The 21,583-nt window shown below is 35.7% G+C and overlaps 1 protein-coding gene across 1 annotated transcript; it reads left to right on the forward strand.

Annotated features, from left to right (window-relative positions):
- Positions 1–139: 139 nt before the first annotated feature.
- Positions 140–20,526, forward strand: LOC106872493 (T-complex protein 1 subunit delta). Its single transcript, XM_014919515.3, has 14 exons — positions 140–333; positions 4,613–4,665; positions 5,802–5,891; positions 6,229–6,337; positions 7,120–7,262; positions 7,942–8,063; positions 9,431–9,566; positions 9,664–9,803; positions 10,751–10,847; positions 12,049–12,156; positions 12,416–12,546; positions 15,421–15,655; positions 17,161–17,274; positions 20,320–20,526. The coding sequence occupies exons 1-14, from the start codon at positions 234–236 to the stop codon at positions 20,335–20,337; spliced, it is 1,596 nt and encodes a 531-aa protein (XP_014775001.1). The 5' UTR covers positions 140–233; the 3' UTR covers positions 20,338–20,526.
- The last annotated feature ends 1,057 nt before the right edge of the window (positions 20,527–21,583 follow it).

Genomic DNA, 21,583 nt, shown 5'->3' on the forward strand with positions numbered 1-21,583 from the left:
TATTAAATGGAATATATTATATTTTATATGTATGTGTATATAATATTTTTTAAAGAAATATCAAATAAAAATAATAACCGTCATCTCGAAGCATCGAGATTTGAAGAAGTGGGAATGGTGGGGCATGGGAGTAAGATTCAAGAGCGATAATCGTGATTCATCTAGAAGCTTCAGCGGCTTCTGCTAAACCGGTCTAATATTGGCTAATTAAGGACAAAAAGAACTCCATCAAAATGCCTGAACCTGTTGAAGCAAAGAAAGGTAAAAAGTCGGAATATGAAGATCGCGATAAACCGACACAGATACGCTTCAGTAATATTAATGCAGCGAAAGGTAAATCTAATTATGTGTTCCTCTGTTTCATTGAGAAGAGAAAACGTGCTTCATCATAATGGCTTCCTATTTAACAAACCAACAAGGAGTCATCATTCGTTTGTTTGGTTATATATCTGGATTTTGTCAGTCATTTCGGAAAAAAATGTAATCCCATTAATGTTCTGCATTTTAGATAGATCGTATATTTAACTCACTCATACTAAGCAAGGACATAAACCATTGTCATTCTACGTTACGCTGTTCCATTCTTTCCTCCGTTATATACTATGAGGAATCTTGCGGCGGTTTATGTGGAATCTCTTGACAAATATATTTTTTAATGTAAACATTTACTCATTTGGTCAAAGGTTTGATTCTAGTAAAAAATTGAAGTCCATTAGGAAATTCGATGATGTTTGTTAATCGAATAAAAATGAAGTAATTCCTCGCTAATTTATGCGAACCGTAGTGACTACTAACTAGATCACCATGTGCCTGCTCTCAGAATTTTATTTCATATTTCATCCTGTGAGCCACATGCAAATTTAATTTATTTCGTTCTGTCAGAAATGTAAAAATTTATAACTAAACAGTAATTAATGCCAATAGCTTTAATCTTTTTTTATTGTCCTTGCTATTTTTTGTGTAGCGGATATTTGTTCCAAATAAAACTCGGTTTTTTTTTTTTGTAGGTAGACGACTAGGTCTTGTCTTCATGCTTTTGTCTGTCACTACTTCTTGTTAGCATATCCCTTAAGATATGTCTATTCAGTCAACTTCGCTGTCAGAAGAAATATAATAGTAGTAGTCAGTTTTTACGAGTGACTCACAACTAACGTGCTCGTTCAGGGAATATTTAGCTTTCCTTATTTTAACAGTAACGGTGTTGATTACAGGTATCCAGTGTACCATTTATGACAACGAAAGTGACAAGGGAGTATCTGTAACTTGGTGCTGAACAAGTGTCTCGAGGGATTTTGTTCATAAGGCACCGGCTTTTCGGTTTTTTCCTTGATTTTTATATCCTTCACAAACGATTAATCTCTCTCTCTCTCTCTCTCTCTCTCTCTCTCTCTCTCTCTCTATATATATATATATATATATATATATATATATATATATATATATATATATATATACACACACACATATACACACTCACACGATAGGCTTCGTAGTATACATCCCACTTTCAAGGTATCTATTAACCCAAAGTTATGATAGAAGCCATATCCCAAAGTGTAAAGCACTGGGATCGAGCTCATAACCACGTGGTTACGAAGCGAACTTAACTCCGCAGCCACGCTTGTGCTACAAAAACTTGTCTGGGAGTTGGCCCTTACGCTTGATTTCAAAAACTTTGGCAGACTCATTTGTTTGAACCCTTTACAATCTTACGTTTATCTCCCCATCCCCTCCCCCGAAATACCTTTAGAGAAGAATTTTATCGGAGAAGTGCAATCTTTCATCGGTACCTCCACTCTTTCCTTCCGTAGATGGTAGTCGTCAATATATGCAAACATTCTTAGAGATCTGTAGAAATTATTGCGAATTATGTACCAGCTACCCCCTTTTTTTTTCTCTTAGGCGCTGTCTTCAAAATCCAAATGTGTTGGTTTGTTCTTAAGGAACATACTGTTATGTAAAAACTATTAATATTGGTAATAAAATTATCTATAAAATGATGTCTGTGAACGGCACTGGTGCCTTCTCGGTGAAGTTGTTTGGTCCCATGTCAGCCCTGGTTAAGCAGACCTAGTTACTGAAGCTATTCTGTTTTCGCTACCAAAGAACTACATTGTTTTATGTGTCTTTCTTTTTTTTTTAAACAGGATACAATTTGAGGGAGATTTGGTTACTGTTTCAAGCAGATGTACTAAAAGCTCCCTCACTGGCCTCTATCTTCTACCTGGCAAGAGATTGCAATGAAAGTATTGTAGTTAGAGCAAAAATAATAGAACATTCAGGAAACTTGTCTCTGTTGGCAACAAAGGGAAAACTGGTTGTAGTGAAAGTATGATTATGGAACATGGAAATATTGCAGAGTTGGTGAAAATAAAAAAACCTACCTGTATTTTTTGAATGGCCCCTATCAAAGTCAGCTGGTAGCTTGAGGCTTCATTGCCTGTCTCTACATAATTGTCCAAATATGTACAATGCATGGATCCATTTGTATTCAGTACACTCTGTCATCACCTTTCCAGTACTTCCATCCTTCTCATTTCCCTAGACCACTTATTGCTTCTGTTTCTATCCCTCACTTTATTCAACCATCATACTCTTGTTCCTGCTTCTTCTGTTATTTTCTCTCTCTCTCTTCTCGGTCTGCTTACCAATAGCATATGAACACATAGAATAGTGAAGATTATTGACTTTATGGAGTACAAGACAAGTTGTTCATACTGGTGCCAAGATAAAATATAGTATGCTTTGTAAAGTGGTCGGCAAACAAGCAGATAGTCTGTGGCCAAGAGGACTCCTTAGTCACATCAAGGACATGATACTGTCTCTAGTACTGGTTCCACAATAAGATACATCCTGTAAACTTGGGAATCTAGCCATAGCAACCCAGCTAAAAATTAAGGATCTATTTTAAAACGGGGGCCACATTTTTCATTAATGTTTTACATAGTGTTTTTGGTACGGAAAGACTTTCAAACTTCGTATATTTATCTATTTTGTGTTATAGAACAGAAAAATATTTTTGTATTCGAATTTATTTCATGTAAAAAATTGTCTTATTTCGATAATTTCAACCAATCACTGACAAGTATTCAGTTGTTTACATTTACTCCTTTGGCTGATTAAGCGATGTAAAGCGTATTTAATCTCCATACCTTCGTTTTATTTGCTTTTTTCATTTTAAATTTGCTTTAACCCTAACCCTAACCCTAACTCTAGGGTTAGGGTTAATTGTTTCAGAATCGTTTGTTTATGTAGTCGGCACTTAATGTATATCAGCTGAATGGACGTCAATGGTTGGTTGAAATTACAGAAATATGACAACTTTAACATGGAATAACTTATGAATTTCTTTTTTTTTTTTAAGAAAACTAAGAGAAAAAGATGTTTTATATGACACATTCTACCAGTGTTCCAAGTTTCAAAGTGTTTCGTTAATGAAAAATGTGGCCCCCGTTTTAAAAAAGATCCAAAATTAAACATCCAAGCTAGGTGACATCCTCCAATGCATCAAGGAGGTCAATAACTCTGAATAAGAGTATGGGAAATGGGCTTGTGATGATGAATCTATCAGATAGAAAGAATCAGTGAAGAGATACTCCTGCTACTTTCATAACAGGGATAATCCTTGTACTCAACCTCTTAGTATGGCCTCATGGTCATACCCCTCTCTCTCTCTTTCTCGCTTTATCATAGAGACAACAGCCTTTATTTTTCAGGAGCCATTGATTGCTTCTGTAGACTCTCTTCATTTTAAAACCCCTTGCTTAGATATTCAAGAGATGTGACTCAATATACTGCATTGAGGAAATATTGACTCTGTAGGCTGCAGTGAAGTTCTTGATTTAAAGGTGTTGGGAATAGAAAGAGTATCAGTCCTTAAAAGAAAAGAAACATACCAAGAAAAAGGTGGAGGAAGTTCGAACTCCATAAACTATAGTGAAGATTGCCCATCTAAGAAAGTAATAACACTGGTGGAACTCTTTAGCTTGTGTTGTAAAGTGGGTGGGTGGCACTAGGAAGTTTAATTGTAGAAACTATTATAAAAATACATTATGTCTGCAAGAAGCATTGAAAGTTCTCTCTGCTGTTGTGTATAATTGATGAAGGATTGTCATCAGAAACTGTTATTCAACCAATGTTTGCATAGATAAAGCAGTCATAAATTGATGATCTCAGAGTCAATAACAGCAACTACATTCCGTTTTAAAACATATCTAGGCTTAAGCCAGAATAATTTCATATAATGGTTAGCATGGTGCAGATTAAGTGATTGGTGGTGAGGTGGACATCTAGTCACAAATACATGCCAGAATGGAATATACATGTGAGAAGATACTCCTGCTACCTTCATAAGAGATAACAGTCAATGACTCCTGAAAAATAAAGGTTGTCTCTATGAAGTAGAAAGGGGCAGGGCATGCACGAGACCAAATTAAGAGGCTGAACACAAGGATTATCCATTATTGAGGTAGCTGGACTATCTCTTCACATTGATTCTATACAAGGACGTGGCTCATGGAGGTTACTTCTCACCTGCATATGGAGTGTGTCATTTAAAATAACTCTTTAACTGATGTGAATTTTAACTTGAACTTCTCTTTTAATTTTACAGCTGTTGTTGATGCCATTAGAACCAGTCTGGGCCCTCGTGGCATGGATAAAATGGTATGTTGCTAAAGTACTATAAATTCATTTCTTACCTGTCAAAAATTGTACTATTTAGTCAAAATTAGTCCGTGTAAAAAGCAATGTAGGTTCACTTAATGCACATATATTCAAAAGAAAAATTATGCCTAATTTCCTGTTGACAGTAAACAATTGATTTCAGTTGGATACTGGCAATATTTGTTATTGGTATTTTGTTGTTTCTCTGAGAAAGGTACACTTGTATAGTCCAGACAGCCAGAGAAAGTAGAATGAAGGAAAAGTTCGTGTCTGAGTACAGTGAAATAAGTGGTTCATTGATTTTGCAGTGCCAATCGTATTTTCCTTTGAGTAAATGGAGGAGTGATTGATGAATCCTTTTACCAAATTCATTAAACTTATTTTGCATTGATGGACTCAAAACGTTGACCGTTTATCCTGAGTCAACGGCATCATATTGTTTTTTATGTCCACAATTAGCACAGTTTTGTGATAATTATTAGTCTTTTTCCATTTTGAAAATACATCTGAAAACTCATTAGCAGAAGAGACTGTTACCTTCAAAGTATCTCATTTTGATGAAGATTAAATAAAAAAAAAAGTCGCCAGTTTTGCAGTAGCATGTTATACAAGGCATCTTGAGAGCTTCCATGGGGTTGTTCATCCTGCTAAAAATAAATCAAATTTTTCTTCAAATTCTATCATTTTCAAAGCTAAAACAAATTTTGATAATGCAGTTCTAGTTATACAGTGTCAGACCAAAGAATGGAATGGTCACAGTTGTAATGCCTCAGAACATAGTTCTGCTCTACCTGGGCTCGCCTGTAGTCGAACTTACTCTGTTAATAAAAACAATATCAGGAAGATTAAAACAACAGTAAGCACAACTGTGCAAATATAAACTATTTGTTTTATATACATAATTTATCAATTTGATATTGAGCAATTGGATTACTTTTTCTATAACAACATTTTGTATATAATAGCTTGTTCTGTTCATGTTCACTTGGATAGTGCTAAAATATTATCCATAAATGCTTCTGTATAAAAGCTCGTCTTTTTTCATTGCTATAACTTTGACTTGAGTTACCTATAAAACTTATCGTTTTGTTTGACTTTTGTGCTGGTCATTACTTTGCATTTCATAAATATTTCAGATCCAAGCTAGTAATGGCGATGTCACTATCACTAATGATGGGGCTACTATCTTAAAACAAATGCAAGTTCTTCATCCTGCTGCAAGAATGGTAAGCTCCATGATATTCAAACATTAATTTCTGGTTTTTAGTTTTCTAACTTGTACAAGAATTCTGTCTTTCAACTAAACAAATGTAAACACAATTGGTATCCGAGAAAGAAATTCTTTGCTAAAAGATAAGAATTTTATGAATTGTTACCTCTGGATCAGAAAGGCAGTGGTTCTGATACTTAATAGTTGATGACTAGTCCCAAGAAAATCTGAAATAATAATAATAATAATAATAATATTGCCCTCTCTTTGGCTTTTACTTAACTTTCTTCACTATGAAATTGAATGTGTTTAATGATTCATATGTTCTAAGTTGTTTTCATCTTCCATTGTAGCTTGTAGAACTGTCTAAAGCCCAAGATGTAGAAGCTGGTGATGGCACCACAACTGTTGTGGTTCTTGCTGGAAGTTTGCTTGATGCTACAGCTAAGTTACTTAAGAAAGGTACTTGTATATTTTATTTAGTCTCTAACCATTAACAGCATGTCAGGCTCAGACATGGCTGTACGGTAAGAAGTTTGCTTCCCAACCATATGGTTCTGGGTTTCATCCTCCTGCATGGTACCTTGGACAAGTGTTTTCCACTATGGCCCTCAGGATGACCAAAGGCTTGTGGGTGGATTTGATAGACTAAAACTGAAATAAAATCATTTTTATATATATATATATATATATGTGTGTGTGTTTTGTCTGTGTGGTGTATGTACTACTGCCTCCTTGCCATGACACTGATAGTTAGAAACAAATGTCTCTACCATGCAAGTGGTATCCTTTGTTTCCAATCTTCCATGGAAGACATATCAGGTCTTAAGGAATACCATCTTACTTGGAAACAAGTGAGGGTTCACAACAGGATGGGCATCTTGCTGTAGAAATTCTGCCTCAACAAAATTGCTCATCTCCAACCATTTTGTGATGACCAGGCAAGAGTACACACGTGTGCACATGTACACATACGCAACAGATTTCTTTCAGTTTTTATCTATCAAACTTACTCAGAAGGCTTTGGTCAGCCTACGTCAACAGTAGATGCTTTCTCAAGATCACATGGTTAGGAAGCAAGCTTTTTAACCTCACTGACCTTATTTAATATTCAGGTGGTTGTCTTCGTTAATTAAAATCTTCTGGCTTGCTTAATTAATTGCACTAGTACTTACTTCATAATTTATAAAATACTTTTGTTTTTGTTGCAACTGCTGCTCACTGTAAATTTATTTCCAAATCAGGTATTCATCCTACACAGATATCTGAGTCTTTCCAAAGAGCTGCCGCCAAGTGTATAGATATCCTACAGGAAATTTCTAGACCGCTTGAATTATCTGATCGCGAATCTTTATTGAAAAGTGCTTCTACAGCTTTGAATTCAAAAGTAAGCTAAACTTTACAGAAATATTCTTCATTAGTATGAAAAGTGTGTGTGTGACAGTTGTAGAATTGAGGCTAGATTCGAATACGTTAAGTTTGTAACTTTCATGCTTCTAATGTCCTTACTTAGATCGATATTTTACACAAATTGGTTGTTTGAAACACTAATATATTAACTCCACAACCATTGGCTGGCACCAAAAAGCCATAACTGAGTAGTCTTCTGTATAAGAAACGAAGTTTGGCCTCATTTTAGAAGAAATTTCCTGTCAAGACTTCCTGTTTGCCCTATACACATTTCATTATATTTAATGAAACTTTCAGACTTTTTCTTCCTTCGATTTTTGAGAATAATGCAGGGAGTTAGAATTAAAGGATTGTTTGGACCTTTTTATAACCAAATTTTTGTTGAAATACACTGCCTTTGTTTCAATTAATTTTGAAATAATGAAGAATCTGGTAAAAAAATATTTTTGTTATAATCAAAACTAGTGTCTAGAATATAATTTAACATGAACGTTTTAACTGAGATCACTTTGAAAATGAAGTTTGTGTCTTAGAACAAAGGACTATCACAAGAAGCTTAATAACAGAAAGTTATCATTTGCAACATTTTATTAATGACTGAAAATATTAAATATGTTGATTGTTGATTATTTCCATTAACTTTATTTTCTCTCTAGGTTGTTTCTCAGTACTCTAATATTTTGGCCCCTATTGCTGTGGATGCTGTGATGAAGGTTATTGATCCCTCAATAGCAGACAATGTGGACCTCAATGATATCAATATAGTTAAGAAATTAGGGTAAGTAGTTTTATTAGTCTCAACATCACTAACCAACGAAAGATATTTTTGTGTGTGCTTCTACATGAATTCAGCTGTGGCACTCTCGATTTTAGTTTATGGTGATTAGGCTTTGTTGCGTGGGGAGGCATCAGTGTCGATGACATTTAGGTGTCCTGTGGGGCAGATCAGTGTGATTTATAGTCCCTTTGAATGGCTATAAGTCAGTATGTGTCAGAAGGGGATTGTTATGGTTTGATGTAGGGTGTGATGGGGTGGACACAATATAGATTGAATAGAGGAATGTGGGTTTATATAGACATAGTATACAACTAACTAGTTCAGAGGAGCAGAAGCCATTGTGGTAGCAATAGATTAGGTATAGGAGAGCTTGTGTGTTGCTAATGTCAGATTTTGGTGGTACTATCTACAGTGTCTTTTATTTTCTAGTTCTGAAAAGGAAATCTTATTTTGGGATGCAGTTGGGTCACCATGAGAGATCATTAAAGACTGAGACAACTTTTGTAGTGACTTGAAGGGTTTTAATTGTATTGGTCAGGTTAAGGAGGTTGAGGTACAAATTATTTTCTTCATTTGAGCAGGGCTTATGTTTTTGTGCTGTTAATAATATTGTGAAGTCTCCATTGGAAACACTTTCTATATGAAGGCAGTACACATTTGATGGGAAATACCTAAGTTGTGTGTGGATGATGCCTATGTTGGGGGATTTAATTCAGTGTATCATCTGCACAAGTGTGCCAGGGAGAGTCCAATCATTGCAGACTGATTTGTTAGGAAGTAAAATTTGACTAGTGCATATTAATTTCCATTATGTCCTTTATATTGTATCAAAATTTCATGCATTAATTTGTAAAGTTAAGGAAGTTATTAAAAACTGAAACCCATCAGAGACTTTTTGGACACCCTGTATATATCATTCATCGTCATTTAGCTTCCATTTTCCATGCTGGTATGGATTGGTCTGTTTGACAGCTGTCCAGACTCCAATTCTCCATTGTGGCATGGCTTCTACAGCTGGGTGCTTTTTACGTACCACCAACACAGGCACATTTTTGCAACACTGACACCTGTAAAAGACAAGCCTGCATATATGGATGACGGTGATTTTACTTGGCTTGATGCATCTTCTCAAGTATAGCAAATCGCCACAACTCCCATTGTCTTGTCATTTCTCCAGTGAGGCCCTGCATCCGAAGATCCTTTCTCACCACTTTGTCCCACGTCTCTCTGGGTTTACTCCTTCCACAGGTTCCCTCGTACCAGCATAGAATAACAGACATTAAATGATGATGTGTGTGTGTATGTACACACATAGATACATACTCACATATAAAAGATGTTATGCAATGAATGTTTTCTTCTTACAGTGGTACAGTTGATGACACTGAATTGATTGATGGTCTTGTATTCAACCAAAAGACAGCTGGATTTGGAGGACCAAGCCGTGTTGAAAAGGCCAAAATTGGGCTAATCCAATTCTGTATTTCTCCACCAAAGACAAACGTAGGTGTTTCACCACTCTCCTCCCTCTTCGGTTTTTTTAATTTTTTTTTTTTTTAATCACATCAGTTAGTAAAATTAATTTACCTTTCCATTTCAGATGGACAACCAGGTAGTTGTTTCTGATTACTCTCAGATGGATCGTGTTTTGAAGGAGGAGAGGCAGTATCTTCTCAATATTGTCAAACAGATCAAGAAAGCTGGCTGTACTGTATTACTCATTCAGAAATCAATTTTAAGGTTAATTGTTTTCTCCCTTTCACACTTTATATTGACTCGTATTTGATGGCATAAAAGATACATGGGCGTATTCAATGCATCCTAATTTCAACAGCATATATTCAGGGGAAAATGTATTAAGTGCATTAAAGCATTTAAAACAATCTAGCACTGTATTAGAAAAGTGCCTTAGCCATTGCAGAAAACATTACTGTATATTAAAAGTAAGTTAGCAGCTCAACATAAAGCAAGAAATAACTGTAATGAAGATATCCTACAGGAGTATAATAATGTAAACAATTGCAGCGTGGAAGGTGTTTACAAGCCATTTAAAATAACACACAAAGACTGTTAGATTCACTTCAACATTTAAATTTAATTTGTCAAAATATTTTCGTCACTTTGAGACCGCGACCTGTTCACTAACAAAATTCTGTGCTGCAGAATCCAGCACACGATCTCAGATCAAGTCACTTGCTATGCAAGTACATCTCTGTAATATAATAATGTAACCTACAAGAAAAAGAATAAATGCCAGCTTTGGTTGTTATTTCACTATACTGTAGAAACACACAAGATATAGATAAATAGAAAAATACAGGTTATCAATTACAGATATCCGTTCAAATTGAAGCCAGAAGTTTCTTAATAGTTTACTGAACAGAAAGTACATAGAAGCTGTCTTCACATAACAAATATATTGTGTGTTACTGTGATATAGTATACCACTTACTAGAATATATTGAAGTAGTGTAGTCAAGAATATCACTGACTTGGCAAATCAGTGTCTGTAAGAACAAGTGCTAGAGGGTAGCCTGGTCCTTAGCTACTCAATGACCTTAGACTTTCATTTGTTTGGGAATTGATTAAATAAGTACCAATGCTATATTTGGGTTTTAGTTATTTTTGCTTTCTTCACAAGACTAACCATCAAAATTTACACATGCTGTTTGTATTGGTTGTTTCAGGGATGCAGTTAGTGACCTTGCTTTACATTTCTTGGCCAAAATGAAGATTATGGTCATCAAAGATATTGAAAGAGAAGACATTGAATTTGTCTGCAAGGTAGAGTTTTTTTTTTTTTTTTCTTTCCATACTTACTTGGCTTATATATTTCAATGGGGCAGGGCAGTAACTCCATCACTTTTTTTTTTTCTTTTTTTTGTCTTTTATTTTCATCCTGTTTGGTCATGTGAATTAATTACTGATAATTCTCATTTTAAGTCAAGCTCCAAAAAACAGCTGAAAATGGGTTGGAACCTAGCAATAATAAAAGAGAAAAAAAAGAAACAAAGAAAAGAAATGAAAAGGAAAAATTGGTTACTATTCCTAAATGATATTTAAATAATTTCTTCAAAGAACATTTCTTGAAGCAATTAGATCTGTGAAAATTCACGTTTTCCAAACTGTTCTACTCTGGCTCGCTGTGATAGCAGTTATATTTAATGTAGTTGTATGTGATTGGATCATTCTCTTTTAGATATCCTAGAGTCTGCAATTTCGAGAAAGCGATGACCAACCTAGTCTGCAAGCCAATTTCAGTGCCCAATTTGATTCCACTATACTTGTTTAGTTATGCTGCTTAATGCTATTAGGAAAGTCATGAATATCACTTTCTTTTTCTTTTTGTAACTCTCTAATAAATCATTGTATTTTTTGAAGACAATTGAGACAATAAAAGACCTGATAAAAGAGCATTGTTGTTTGGGCTTTCGGTCATGTGATCATTAATAAAATATGCATCAGTAGGTGTCATACAACTGAGAGATCAATAGATGATTGTATCCTCTCACTGGTGCTGCATGTATCTTTGGCAGAACTTAAATCCCAATAGCTGTATCTACAATCTCTGACATTTAATACTTCTACTTTTACTTTCTCTGTGTGGATAAATATAACATTTCTGTTATTATTCCTTACTTTAACTAATGTTTGTATTAAACTTCACCTCCGGGTAGACTATTATTTCTACATGGATAGTCACAATTTTCATATACTTAGCTCTAAATAGGCACCACTTTGTTCTATATAACAGTAGCACTGATAGTAGGTAGGTACTAACTGTGAGATAGTCCACTATGACCAAAGTTCTTATCAAGAGAATGTTTCTCTATCTACTTGAGACTTTAGAAACCCTAGGCATTGGAAAATGCCTGTAAAACAATACAAAATAAAAAGAGCACTTTCTTAACCCTCTGGTATTGTTCTGTTTTGACAAGTTTGGTTGTGGTTTTACTTCATGGTGTTAATATTTTTTGCATTGCAGAGTTTAGGTTGCCGTCCAATTGCCAGTCTTGACCATTTTGTTTCTGAAAGTCTTGGATCTGCTGAATTGGTTGAGGAAGTGGATAGCGGTGGTGGCAAAATTGTCAAGGTAATGTAACAAATTTCATGACTTTTAACTTTGGTAACAAGGTTTAGGTTTTTCATAGGTACAGCCCCTTAAAAATCCCCTGCGTATTATACTTGAGGATTTATGGTAAAAGAAAGCAGCACTGAATCTGCATAATTTACTACATCCCATCCCAACATTTGTGATCTTGTGCCTATTATGTTACATGTGTTCTATGTAAGCCAAATGAGTTTGATTTCTCTGTCACCTATTTCAACCCTTACATTTCTTCTTCCTTTAGATCACTGGCATTGCTAATCAAGGTAAAACTGTATCTGTTTTAATTCGTGGTTCCAATAAATTGGTTCTGGAAGAAGCTGACCGATCTATACATGATGCTCTCTGTGTCATTCGCTGCTTGGTAAAGAAAAAGTAAGTTGCTCTCTTTTCTCTAATTTTACAGGCTCCCCACTTGAAATTCATATCCTAGAGAAAGTTTGGGGATTCCACTGTAGCAACTGTTTACTCTTTTACTTGTTTCAGTCATTTGACTGTGGCCATGCTGGAGCACTGCCTTCAGTCAAGCAAATCGACCCTATGACTTATTCTTTGTAAGCCTAGTACTTATTCTATTGGTCTCATTTGCCAAACCACTAAGTTATGGGGACATAAAAACACCAGCATCGGTTGTCAAGTGATGTTGGGGGACAAACATATACACACACATACATGTATATATACATATATACGATGGACTTCTTTCAGTTTCCGTCTACCAAATCCACTCACAAGGCTTTGGTTGGCCCGAGGCTATAGTAGAAGACACTTGCCCAAGGTGCCACGTAGTGGGACTGAACCCGGAATCATGTGGTACCACACAGCCACCCCTACACCTTTTGGGGTGATTTTTAATTACACTGATAGTAAATTAATATAAAACCATTAATCTTATCTAATAAATTATGCATATAGTAGTTTTTTTGTTTTTTTTATGTGTGATAAGGGAGTTGGGATAAGGAATTAGTAAAGGTGGGTGAGTGCAGGAAGAGAGTTAATAATCTCTACTCTCTTCAATATCTGACATTCACTACTTCCACTATAACTTTCTGTACATGGACTTGAGTGTGTGTGTATGTATGTACATGGTCTGATCAATAAGTATCCGGACTGTTGCTATAATCACGAAGCTAAAGCACAGAGTAATCTTGAACTCTGCTGTACATGCATTCTAGTTCATGTCCGCTGTTTACAGCCATGCTTGGAAGGAAGGTGCATAGTGTGTGATTGTCGCATTGACCATGACAAGAGTTGAGCAGAGAATCTGCATCTAATTGTGCATAAGCTGGTGCAGAGAGCATAACGTGAAATTTTGATGGAATTTCACTTCAAAAAATGGGGAATCTGTGTTGGAGAACCAAAAGCAGTTTCAGGTGAGTTGGTATCAAAAAGGGCTGAACAATCATCTTTTCCACTGATAGTTTCAATGTATCCTGGTTTAGGCATATAACACTTAAGTTCTGATGATGTTTTACTTATCACCATCACCAGTGCTCATTAGTCTCTCTCTGAAAATACAATAGAGCCTTATTTCTAAAATCAATCTCTGCTCTTATATTGAAAATAGGTCATCTTATAATATCACACTTAAAGGACCTACCTATTTGTTTTCACTTTAAACCAAACACTCCTTTCTAGATGATGTTAATGCGGCTCCCACTCCTAGATAACCTTTCACAGAAATGCCTACATTAATGAGTAAAGACATTGAAAACATCCTTGATTAGGACATGACAGCCTAATTGCTTTTAAGAGTACTACTTAGCCTTATTTATGAATGACAGAGATAACACCTTCAAACTTACATTGTATATTAATCATTCTGGTTGTCACATAGCTATATCAGCCAAAAAGTGCATTCAAAAGGCTAGGCATTTTTTTTTTTTTTTTTCTTCAGAGCTAAACACTAAGCTCTGAATTACTATTGAAACCATACAAAGCTACAGTGTGCCTTATACTGGATAGGAGCAGCTGTTTTGTGCACACATGCAAACACAGGCTAAACTAAACCTTACCTACCTAATTGCAAACCTTTACTCAGTGCTACTAATTACCTCAGATACACTATTCTTGTTTCTGCAGCATCTACTATGTACACCCACCTAATTCACATATATTTTTCTCTTTTTGTCAGTTATGCTCCCCCATCTCTAAAACCTTTACATCAGACATCATACCTCTCTCTCTCATGATTTCAGAGCTAGAGCTCCCTTCTTGTCTCCACCCTCCCCACATCTACTTTTACAACTCTGAGAGTACCTGCAATAATTGTAAGAACTAATTCTCTGCATTAAAATCTATATAAAAAACAGTAAGATGACAAACTACATGCACATTTATTTCTATACAAATTGTGTTTTCCTACATAGTCTGCAATTTCCATATGGAACTGTTATTTCTGGACTAGCAGCATAGTCATCATTAATTTGAATCATTATATGAATTGCTATTACTGATATCCATGTAGAAACTAGGCAGACACTGACTCCAATCTCCACATGACTGGCTTTCATGTTTGAGAGTCAACATTTCCATTTAGCTCTGCTTAAAACTACTTTTAATATTGTGAAAGACGGCATCTGGTTACTATAAACCTTTCATTATTTACTCATTCACATTTACCTATTTTCTAAAAGTTTTTGTATATTTTTCTATATAGCAGTTTGCTCTTTTTAAATTATGTAAAATTATATAATCTTCAGAAGTTAAATTATTTTCAAATCATCAAGTAAAATTGTATCAAGCATAACACAGGGTGGATTTTAAGCCATGGTTTTTAAATAGCTCTTCCAGTTTTAGAAGAAACAAGGCCAATTGTGGGCCAAAACCATTTCACTGTTTATTTCCATTTATTTCAATGCCTGTCTTCCATATTATTGCAGCAAAGGCTAGTTACTGTTCAAAATGTAAACAAAGGAGATAGGGGGGGTGGGGTGAAAATGTTTTTACCATAAATGCAATAATTGGGATTTAGTAAGCTATATAATGTATTGAGTAAATTCATTTTATATCTCGATACGTGATCAAAATCTAAAATAGCTTTGCATATTAGATTTGACTTGTACTTGTAGTTTTGAGACAAAAAAATCCATAAGATTTAAAAGTTATTTGATACGTCACTTTAATATATCAGTAAATAAAGTAAAGTTGCAAATAGATTATGAAACCAGTCTCAAAGGTTGAAAGATACTTTTGCAAGTCTTTAATTTACTTCAAGCGCCAGATGCTCACTTTTCCTGTCTTTTGCAGAGCCGTGGTAGCTGGTGGCGGTGCTCCAGAGATCTACATGGCACTCCGTCTGATGCAGATGGCTAGTAACCAAACCGGCATGGAACAATATTGTTTCCGAGCATTTTCTGAAGCCCTGGAGGTCATACCTTACACTTTGGCTGAGAATGCTGGCCTAAATCCTGTCTCTACAGTCACTGAACTTAGAAACCGATATGCCAAAGGTGAACGAGATGCTGGCATAAATGTGAGGAAGGTAAGTTTCTTTTACATGCATCTTTTTGTGTAGATGCAATGGTTTAGTACTTGAAGCAGTGCTTTAACTGCTGGATGATAGCTTTTTAGCTGTCAAGCAAACTGGAACAAGGAATATTTTCTTCGGGACTACAACATAATGTTAGGATTCTGTAGTAGTCAATAGTTGTTTGTATGTTACTTTTTAATTTTTTTTCTTTTCAACGTTTTATGTGAAAGTATATTTAACACTTTAGCATTTAAGCTGACCATATCCAGCCAAAATATTCTTCCTGTTTTATGTTGAAACTGGCCAGTTCCAACCTCTCGTACCTATCCTACAATATTCTGAAGAACAATCTCATCATTGAAATCTCAAAGGTATGAGATAATGTGTGGATTAGTTCAAAACAATGGGAATAAATGAATATTACTTTTGACAGAGTAATCTGAATGCTAAAGGGTTATTTTCAAATTTTTTTGTTGTACAATAACAATCTGTAATAATTGCTATTATTTCCATTATCGAAAACTAATAATTTAAAAAACCTTTTTAGGGGTTAAGGGGTCAGTTGAAAGACAGTCAACTTTGCTGATTTTAAACACAAAATATAAAGCGATGTATTTAGATGGCACAAAAAAAACATTTTGTTCAATACTCTATCAATTCTACCATTCGAATAATGAGTTTAAACTCCAGTTTGTGTCAAGTCACATCTGTAACTGATAACATGCTACAAATTCCAGGTCTTCTTATTAAGCTCCCTCCTCAGGTTTGTGATATCTGTATTGTTAGTCTTCTGACTTAAGGTTATAGCCCTAATATTCTACAGTAATGTGCTTCCCAGAATTGCAATGAGACTCTAGAGGTGCTCTGGCATCTCGTTCCCACCATCTCTGTCTTTCCAGTTACTGCCTCTCACACTTATAATGTTGGCTAGCCCTGTATCTCTGATGTAGCAAGGCATACTTTATTCTCCCAACATCTGGCATAAAGCCACCACCACCCTCTCTCAAATATGCCCTCTTTCACTCAGTCAAGAGTGTTTTTTTTCCTTATCTTGTCTTGCAAGTTAACTGATAGCACAAAGACAAAAAAGCACCCAGTACACACTGTAAATTGGTTGTCATTATGAAGGGCATCCAGCCATAGAAACCATGCTAAAGGTCAACATTGGAGCTCAACATAGTCCTGCAGCTCATTGGATCCTTTCAAACCGTCCAAACCATACCAGCATAAGAAAACATGTTAAATGATGGTGAGGATGATGTGGGGGAAAGAAATGAGCCAGTAGTCCTATACTTTGTCTACAAAACCATTTCACCTTTGTTTTCTGATGCTAAACGTTGGAATGTGAATGTATTAGAATGAAATATAAACTGTCTGACCTAATGTAAATCTAATGGGAGTGTATCAGCAGTTGGTTTCAGTTTACTTGACAGCTAAAGGAATCTTTCACTCACAGTAGATTTGGCTTTGTCTATTTCTCAAATATATCAAGTAATGTTTTGCTTAATATTTTCCAGGGTGCTATAACTAATATTTTGGAAGAAAATGTTGTTCAACCTTTACTAGTCTCCACAAGTGCGATATATTTGTCAACTGAAACTGTCCGAAGTATCATGAAAATTGATGATGTGGTAAGTGTAAAACTCTTTAACTTTTTGGTTATTCTTCTGTTTGGTTTACTCTTTTACTTGTTTCAGTCATTTGACTACTGTGGCCATGCTAGAGCACCACCTTTAGTCGAGCAAATCGACCCCAGGACTTATTCTTTTGTAAGCCTAGTACTTATTCTATCTGTCTCTTTTGCCGAACCGCTAAGTTACGGGGACGTAAACACACCACCATCGGTTGTTAACCAATGGTGGGGGGACAAACACAGGCACACAAACACACATACATATATATATATATATATATATATATATATATATATATATATATATATATATACATACGACGGGCTTCTTTCAGTTTCTGTCTACCAAATCCACTCGCAAGGCTTTGGTCGGCCCAAGGCTATAGAAGAAGACACTTGCCCAAGGTGCCACGCAGTGGGACTGAACCCGGAACCATGTGGTTGGTAAGCAACCTACTTACCACACAGCCACTCCTTGTTTACTTATAAAGTGAATTAATTGGTTTGTATGCATTTGTAATCTAAAGTTGTTCTCCATTGGAAGAGTGCCATCTATGGTTCTGTCACAGATCCAGTCTGACTAATAAATGTTTCTACTATTCTTTATTTTCTTACTGTTTTGGTTTAACTATTGTATAGTTTGTTTCTAGTATTATTTCTAGTGTGCAGGTAAAATCATAGATATGTGCAGGCATGGCTGTGCTATGGTTAACCATGTGATGTCAGGTTCGATCCCACTTTGTGCCACCACAAGCAATTATCTTATTCTATGGCCTTAGTTCCACCAATGTTTGTCCTAAGGAGGTGCACTAATAGAATCATTAGCCCACTGGACAAAATGCTTGGTGGCATTTCTTCTGACTTTACATTCTGAGTTCAAATGCCACTGGGGTTGGCTCTGCCTTTCATCCTTTTGGGGTTGATAAAATAAGTACCAGATGAGTGCTGGGGGTTTCCCATGAAATTGCCAGCCTTGTTCCAAAATTTGAAACCAATATACATTGTGTGTCCTGTATCTGTTACCAGTGTATATTGCCAATGGATATAGACACCAGTGAAATAACCAAAAAGGCAGTGTCTTTTTTTTTTTAATGAAGCTGCTTGTGATATTTGTTCTACATTGAGCTATAGACACTCCCTTGTCTCTCCTGCCATCAGAAATCTGGTGAATCAGTGATTGACCCATTAGGAACTTGTAGTGCTATTTTTCCCTAATTGTGATATAAACCAAATTTTAAAAATTCAAATAACTCTTTTATGCCAATGGTCTTTGAAAAAGAAAAACTTTGCAATATAACTGCTAAATAGTGATTGGTCAGCAACTAGTTGGTTTTCATTCTACATTTGTATCAAATTTTTATTATTTCTCTGTATATGTGAAATAGATAGACAACATGGCTCTGGTTGAATGATGGATAATTAAATCACAACCACAGTGTCAGATCATTGTGAAGTAAGACATATATAATTGGAGTATAGGTTTGAATACTGTTACAGGAGTTGAGTGAGGTGTTCTACTTCATTCAGTCTGCCTAAATAATAGCAAGTTAATTTAGTAGGCTGATCTGAAGCAGATACGAAGGTTCAGCTCTGCTGTCCTTGAGAGCTTTTATATGCTGATGATTTGGTTTTCATAGCAGAATTTGTCAGTGTTGCAGAAAGACTTCCAAATCTGGAAGTGTAGTCCAAAAGCGTAAAACTCAGTATAGCAAAAACTCAAGTAGTAGTAGTTAGTAAAAGAGGGCATGAAATCAGTGTCACCCGGGAATGGACTTCCTAGATATGTAGATATGTGATTCTGTGCTCAAAGGAAAAGGCCACAGTTTAATATATGCTTGATGCACATATGCAAGAGCACTTTTGAAAAGAAGCCTAGTAATTATTCAGTTTGCTGGATATAATTGGTAGTTTATATTAACCTAGTGAAGTAAGTAATGTTGGAGGCAGTTGTAACCAAAGGATAGTAACTAAATAGCAGTGGGATCTAAATCACTTGATTTAGTGATAGAAAATGTTATTACTTGTCCTTGGGTTTCAAATGTCCACTTTTGTAAAACCTATTACGTGAAAAATTAATAATTTTTTTTACAATGATTGGCAATAATGAACAAACAGATCACTTTGCACTTCCAAACATTTGGTCATTGGGTTAAGGAAGAACACCACACCTTAGCTGGATGACATTGTAAGAACTGTTGTGTTATTCAGGTGATTTGGTTTTAATTATTCTTGTGTCTACCCTCATGACTGTGTATCCGAAGCATAAATCTGATGCAAATGATGATGGTGCATTTAAAATAATTAATAAAAATAAAACGCCTGACTGGCCTTCGTAGAGATCGTTGCCAGTGCCCCTGGATTGGTTCTTGTGCGGGTGGCACATAAAATACACCATTTTGAGCGTGGCCGTTGCCAGTACCGCCCTGACTGGCCTTCATGCGGGTGACACGTAAAAGCACCCACTACACTCTCTGAGTGGTTGGCGTTAGGAAGGGTATCCAGCTGTAGAAACTCTGCCAAATCAGATTGGAGGCTGGTGTTGGCATCTGGTTTCACCAGTCCTCAGTCAAATCGTCCAACCCATGCTAGCATGGAAAGCGGACGTTAAACGATGATGATGATAATCTCAAAGTGGAAATAATTATGGAGAGTAGCAAGACCCCCAGTGGAATGTTGGAAAGTGTTAATCTACAGTTGGTCACCTATGAAGACAAAGTGAAAGTCTGAGTTCCTACAAAAACTATAGCTTTCACCTAGTAAAGCCATTATTTTGGTTATTGAAGTAGAAATAATTGTCTGACACTGGATACAAACCATACGCAACAGTTCTAACTTAAAATTATCTAGGCAGAACTCATTTGTATCCCAGACAGTATGTAAATAATGAATTCCATTGAAGACAAAGAAAGCAGTCCCCTGAATTTAAATTAAATATAGAATGCAGTGGTAAGTCAATTTGGTCGTTAGCATTATGTGATAAGTTCTGAATATGTGTTAAACTGTGTCTTATATTTTTGTTATATTCTCTCTCTCTCTCTTTTAGCTTACCTGTATTCGTTGAAAGAATCAGTTTCACCACACCTGGTGTCCCAGTGTAACTCGGACAGCCTACAGCCATTGATATTATCACCGTTGCTATTGTTGTCACTCTCACAAATGGATATTCTCAGTCCTTTGTTGGCTTACATTTAAGATATTTGCATTTTCAAGTTGTATTTCATTATTCTAAATAAACTTATTCAGTATTCAATCTTGGTTTCCTTTATTTCTATACATAAACTGAGTGTATGTGTGTTCATCATCACCCTCATCATTTAATGTTTGTTTTCTTGCTTGCATGGGTTGGACAGTTTGACAGGAACTAGCCAGCTGGAGAGCTGCACCAGGCTCCAGTTGTCTGTTCTGGCATAGCTTCTATGACTGGATGCTCTTCCTAATGCCAGCCACTTTACAGTGTACTGGATGCTTTTTACATAGCACCAGCACAGGTGCTTTTTAAGTGGTGCCAACACATTGGCTGGTGAGACTCAGCAGTTAGGATGGGCTGTTGAAGTATGTGTTGATGTTGTTAGTTTCTCTAACCAACAAAGACATGACTAATTAAATTCAATTATTAACCAATACAGGATCTTCATTGTCACTTGGGCTGCAAAAAATAGCAGCCAAATTATTCTCAAAGTTCATCATACCATCTCAAAAATGAAACAACACATGACAATGTAGTTTTGGATGCAATGTCTGGGAATAAGATAGGATGGTCATTGCAGGAACACTTTGTAGTCTGGTCAGAGCTGGAACTAAATAACATCCAAGTGCTGTTTCTCTATTATTTCTTAGTAAGACTGAAAGTAGATGTTGTGAAGAATAGTAAAATATATTTTTCACTCAATGGTATTCACTGCATTAAATAGGATCATTTGAACAAAGGTATCCATCAATAGGTGGATGGGGAATAGGTGTTGGTTGAGGGTTAGATGGTTGACTAGTCAGAAGGGAAGAAGGACAATACCAAAGCCTTCCTGATATCCTAACGAATGAGATAGATGTTCATTTTAGACTGCTACAGATTGTCTCAATGAAAGGATTAATCCTCTAGCATTGAAATCCAGCCAAAATATTCTAATTGTTTTATGTTCAAACTGGCCAGATCTTATCTCACACACTTAGCTCATAATTTTTAAAATTGTTATAGTCAAACAAATTCACCCCAGGGCTTATTTTCTTTTAGATCTTGGTATTGACTCTATTGATTTTTTTTTTTATATTTCTTTTTGCTGAACCGCTAAGTTACAGGTACATAAACACAC

This window comes from Octopus bimaculoides, chromosome 4 (assembly GCF_046866305.1).
Source record: "Octopus bimaculoides isolate indiv1 chromosome 4, ASM4686630v1, whole genome shotgun sequence".
In the NCBI taxonomy this organism is placed as follows: domain Eukaryota; kingdom Metazoa; phylum Mollusca; class Cephalopoda; order Octopoda; family Octopodidae; genus Octopus; species Octopus bimaculoides.

What these genes read in the sequence shown, in the direction of transcription:
- LOC106872493 (XM_014919515.3), top strand. Translation starts at nt 234, where the DNA reads ATGCCTGAACCTGTTGAAGCAAAGAAAGGTAAAAAGTCGGAATATGAA. An exon ending in TTCATCCTGCTGCAAGAATG is followed by an intron (nt 5,892 to 6,228) that starts GTAAGCTCCATG and finishes CTTCCATTGTAG; the next exon opens with CTTGTAGAACTGTCTAAAGC. An exon ending in GTGGTGGCAAAATTGTCAAG is followed by an intron (nt 12,157 to 12,415) that starts GTAATGTAACAA and finishes TTCTTCCTTTAG; the next exon opens with ATCACTGGCATTGCTAATCA.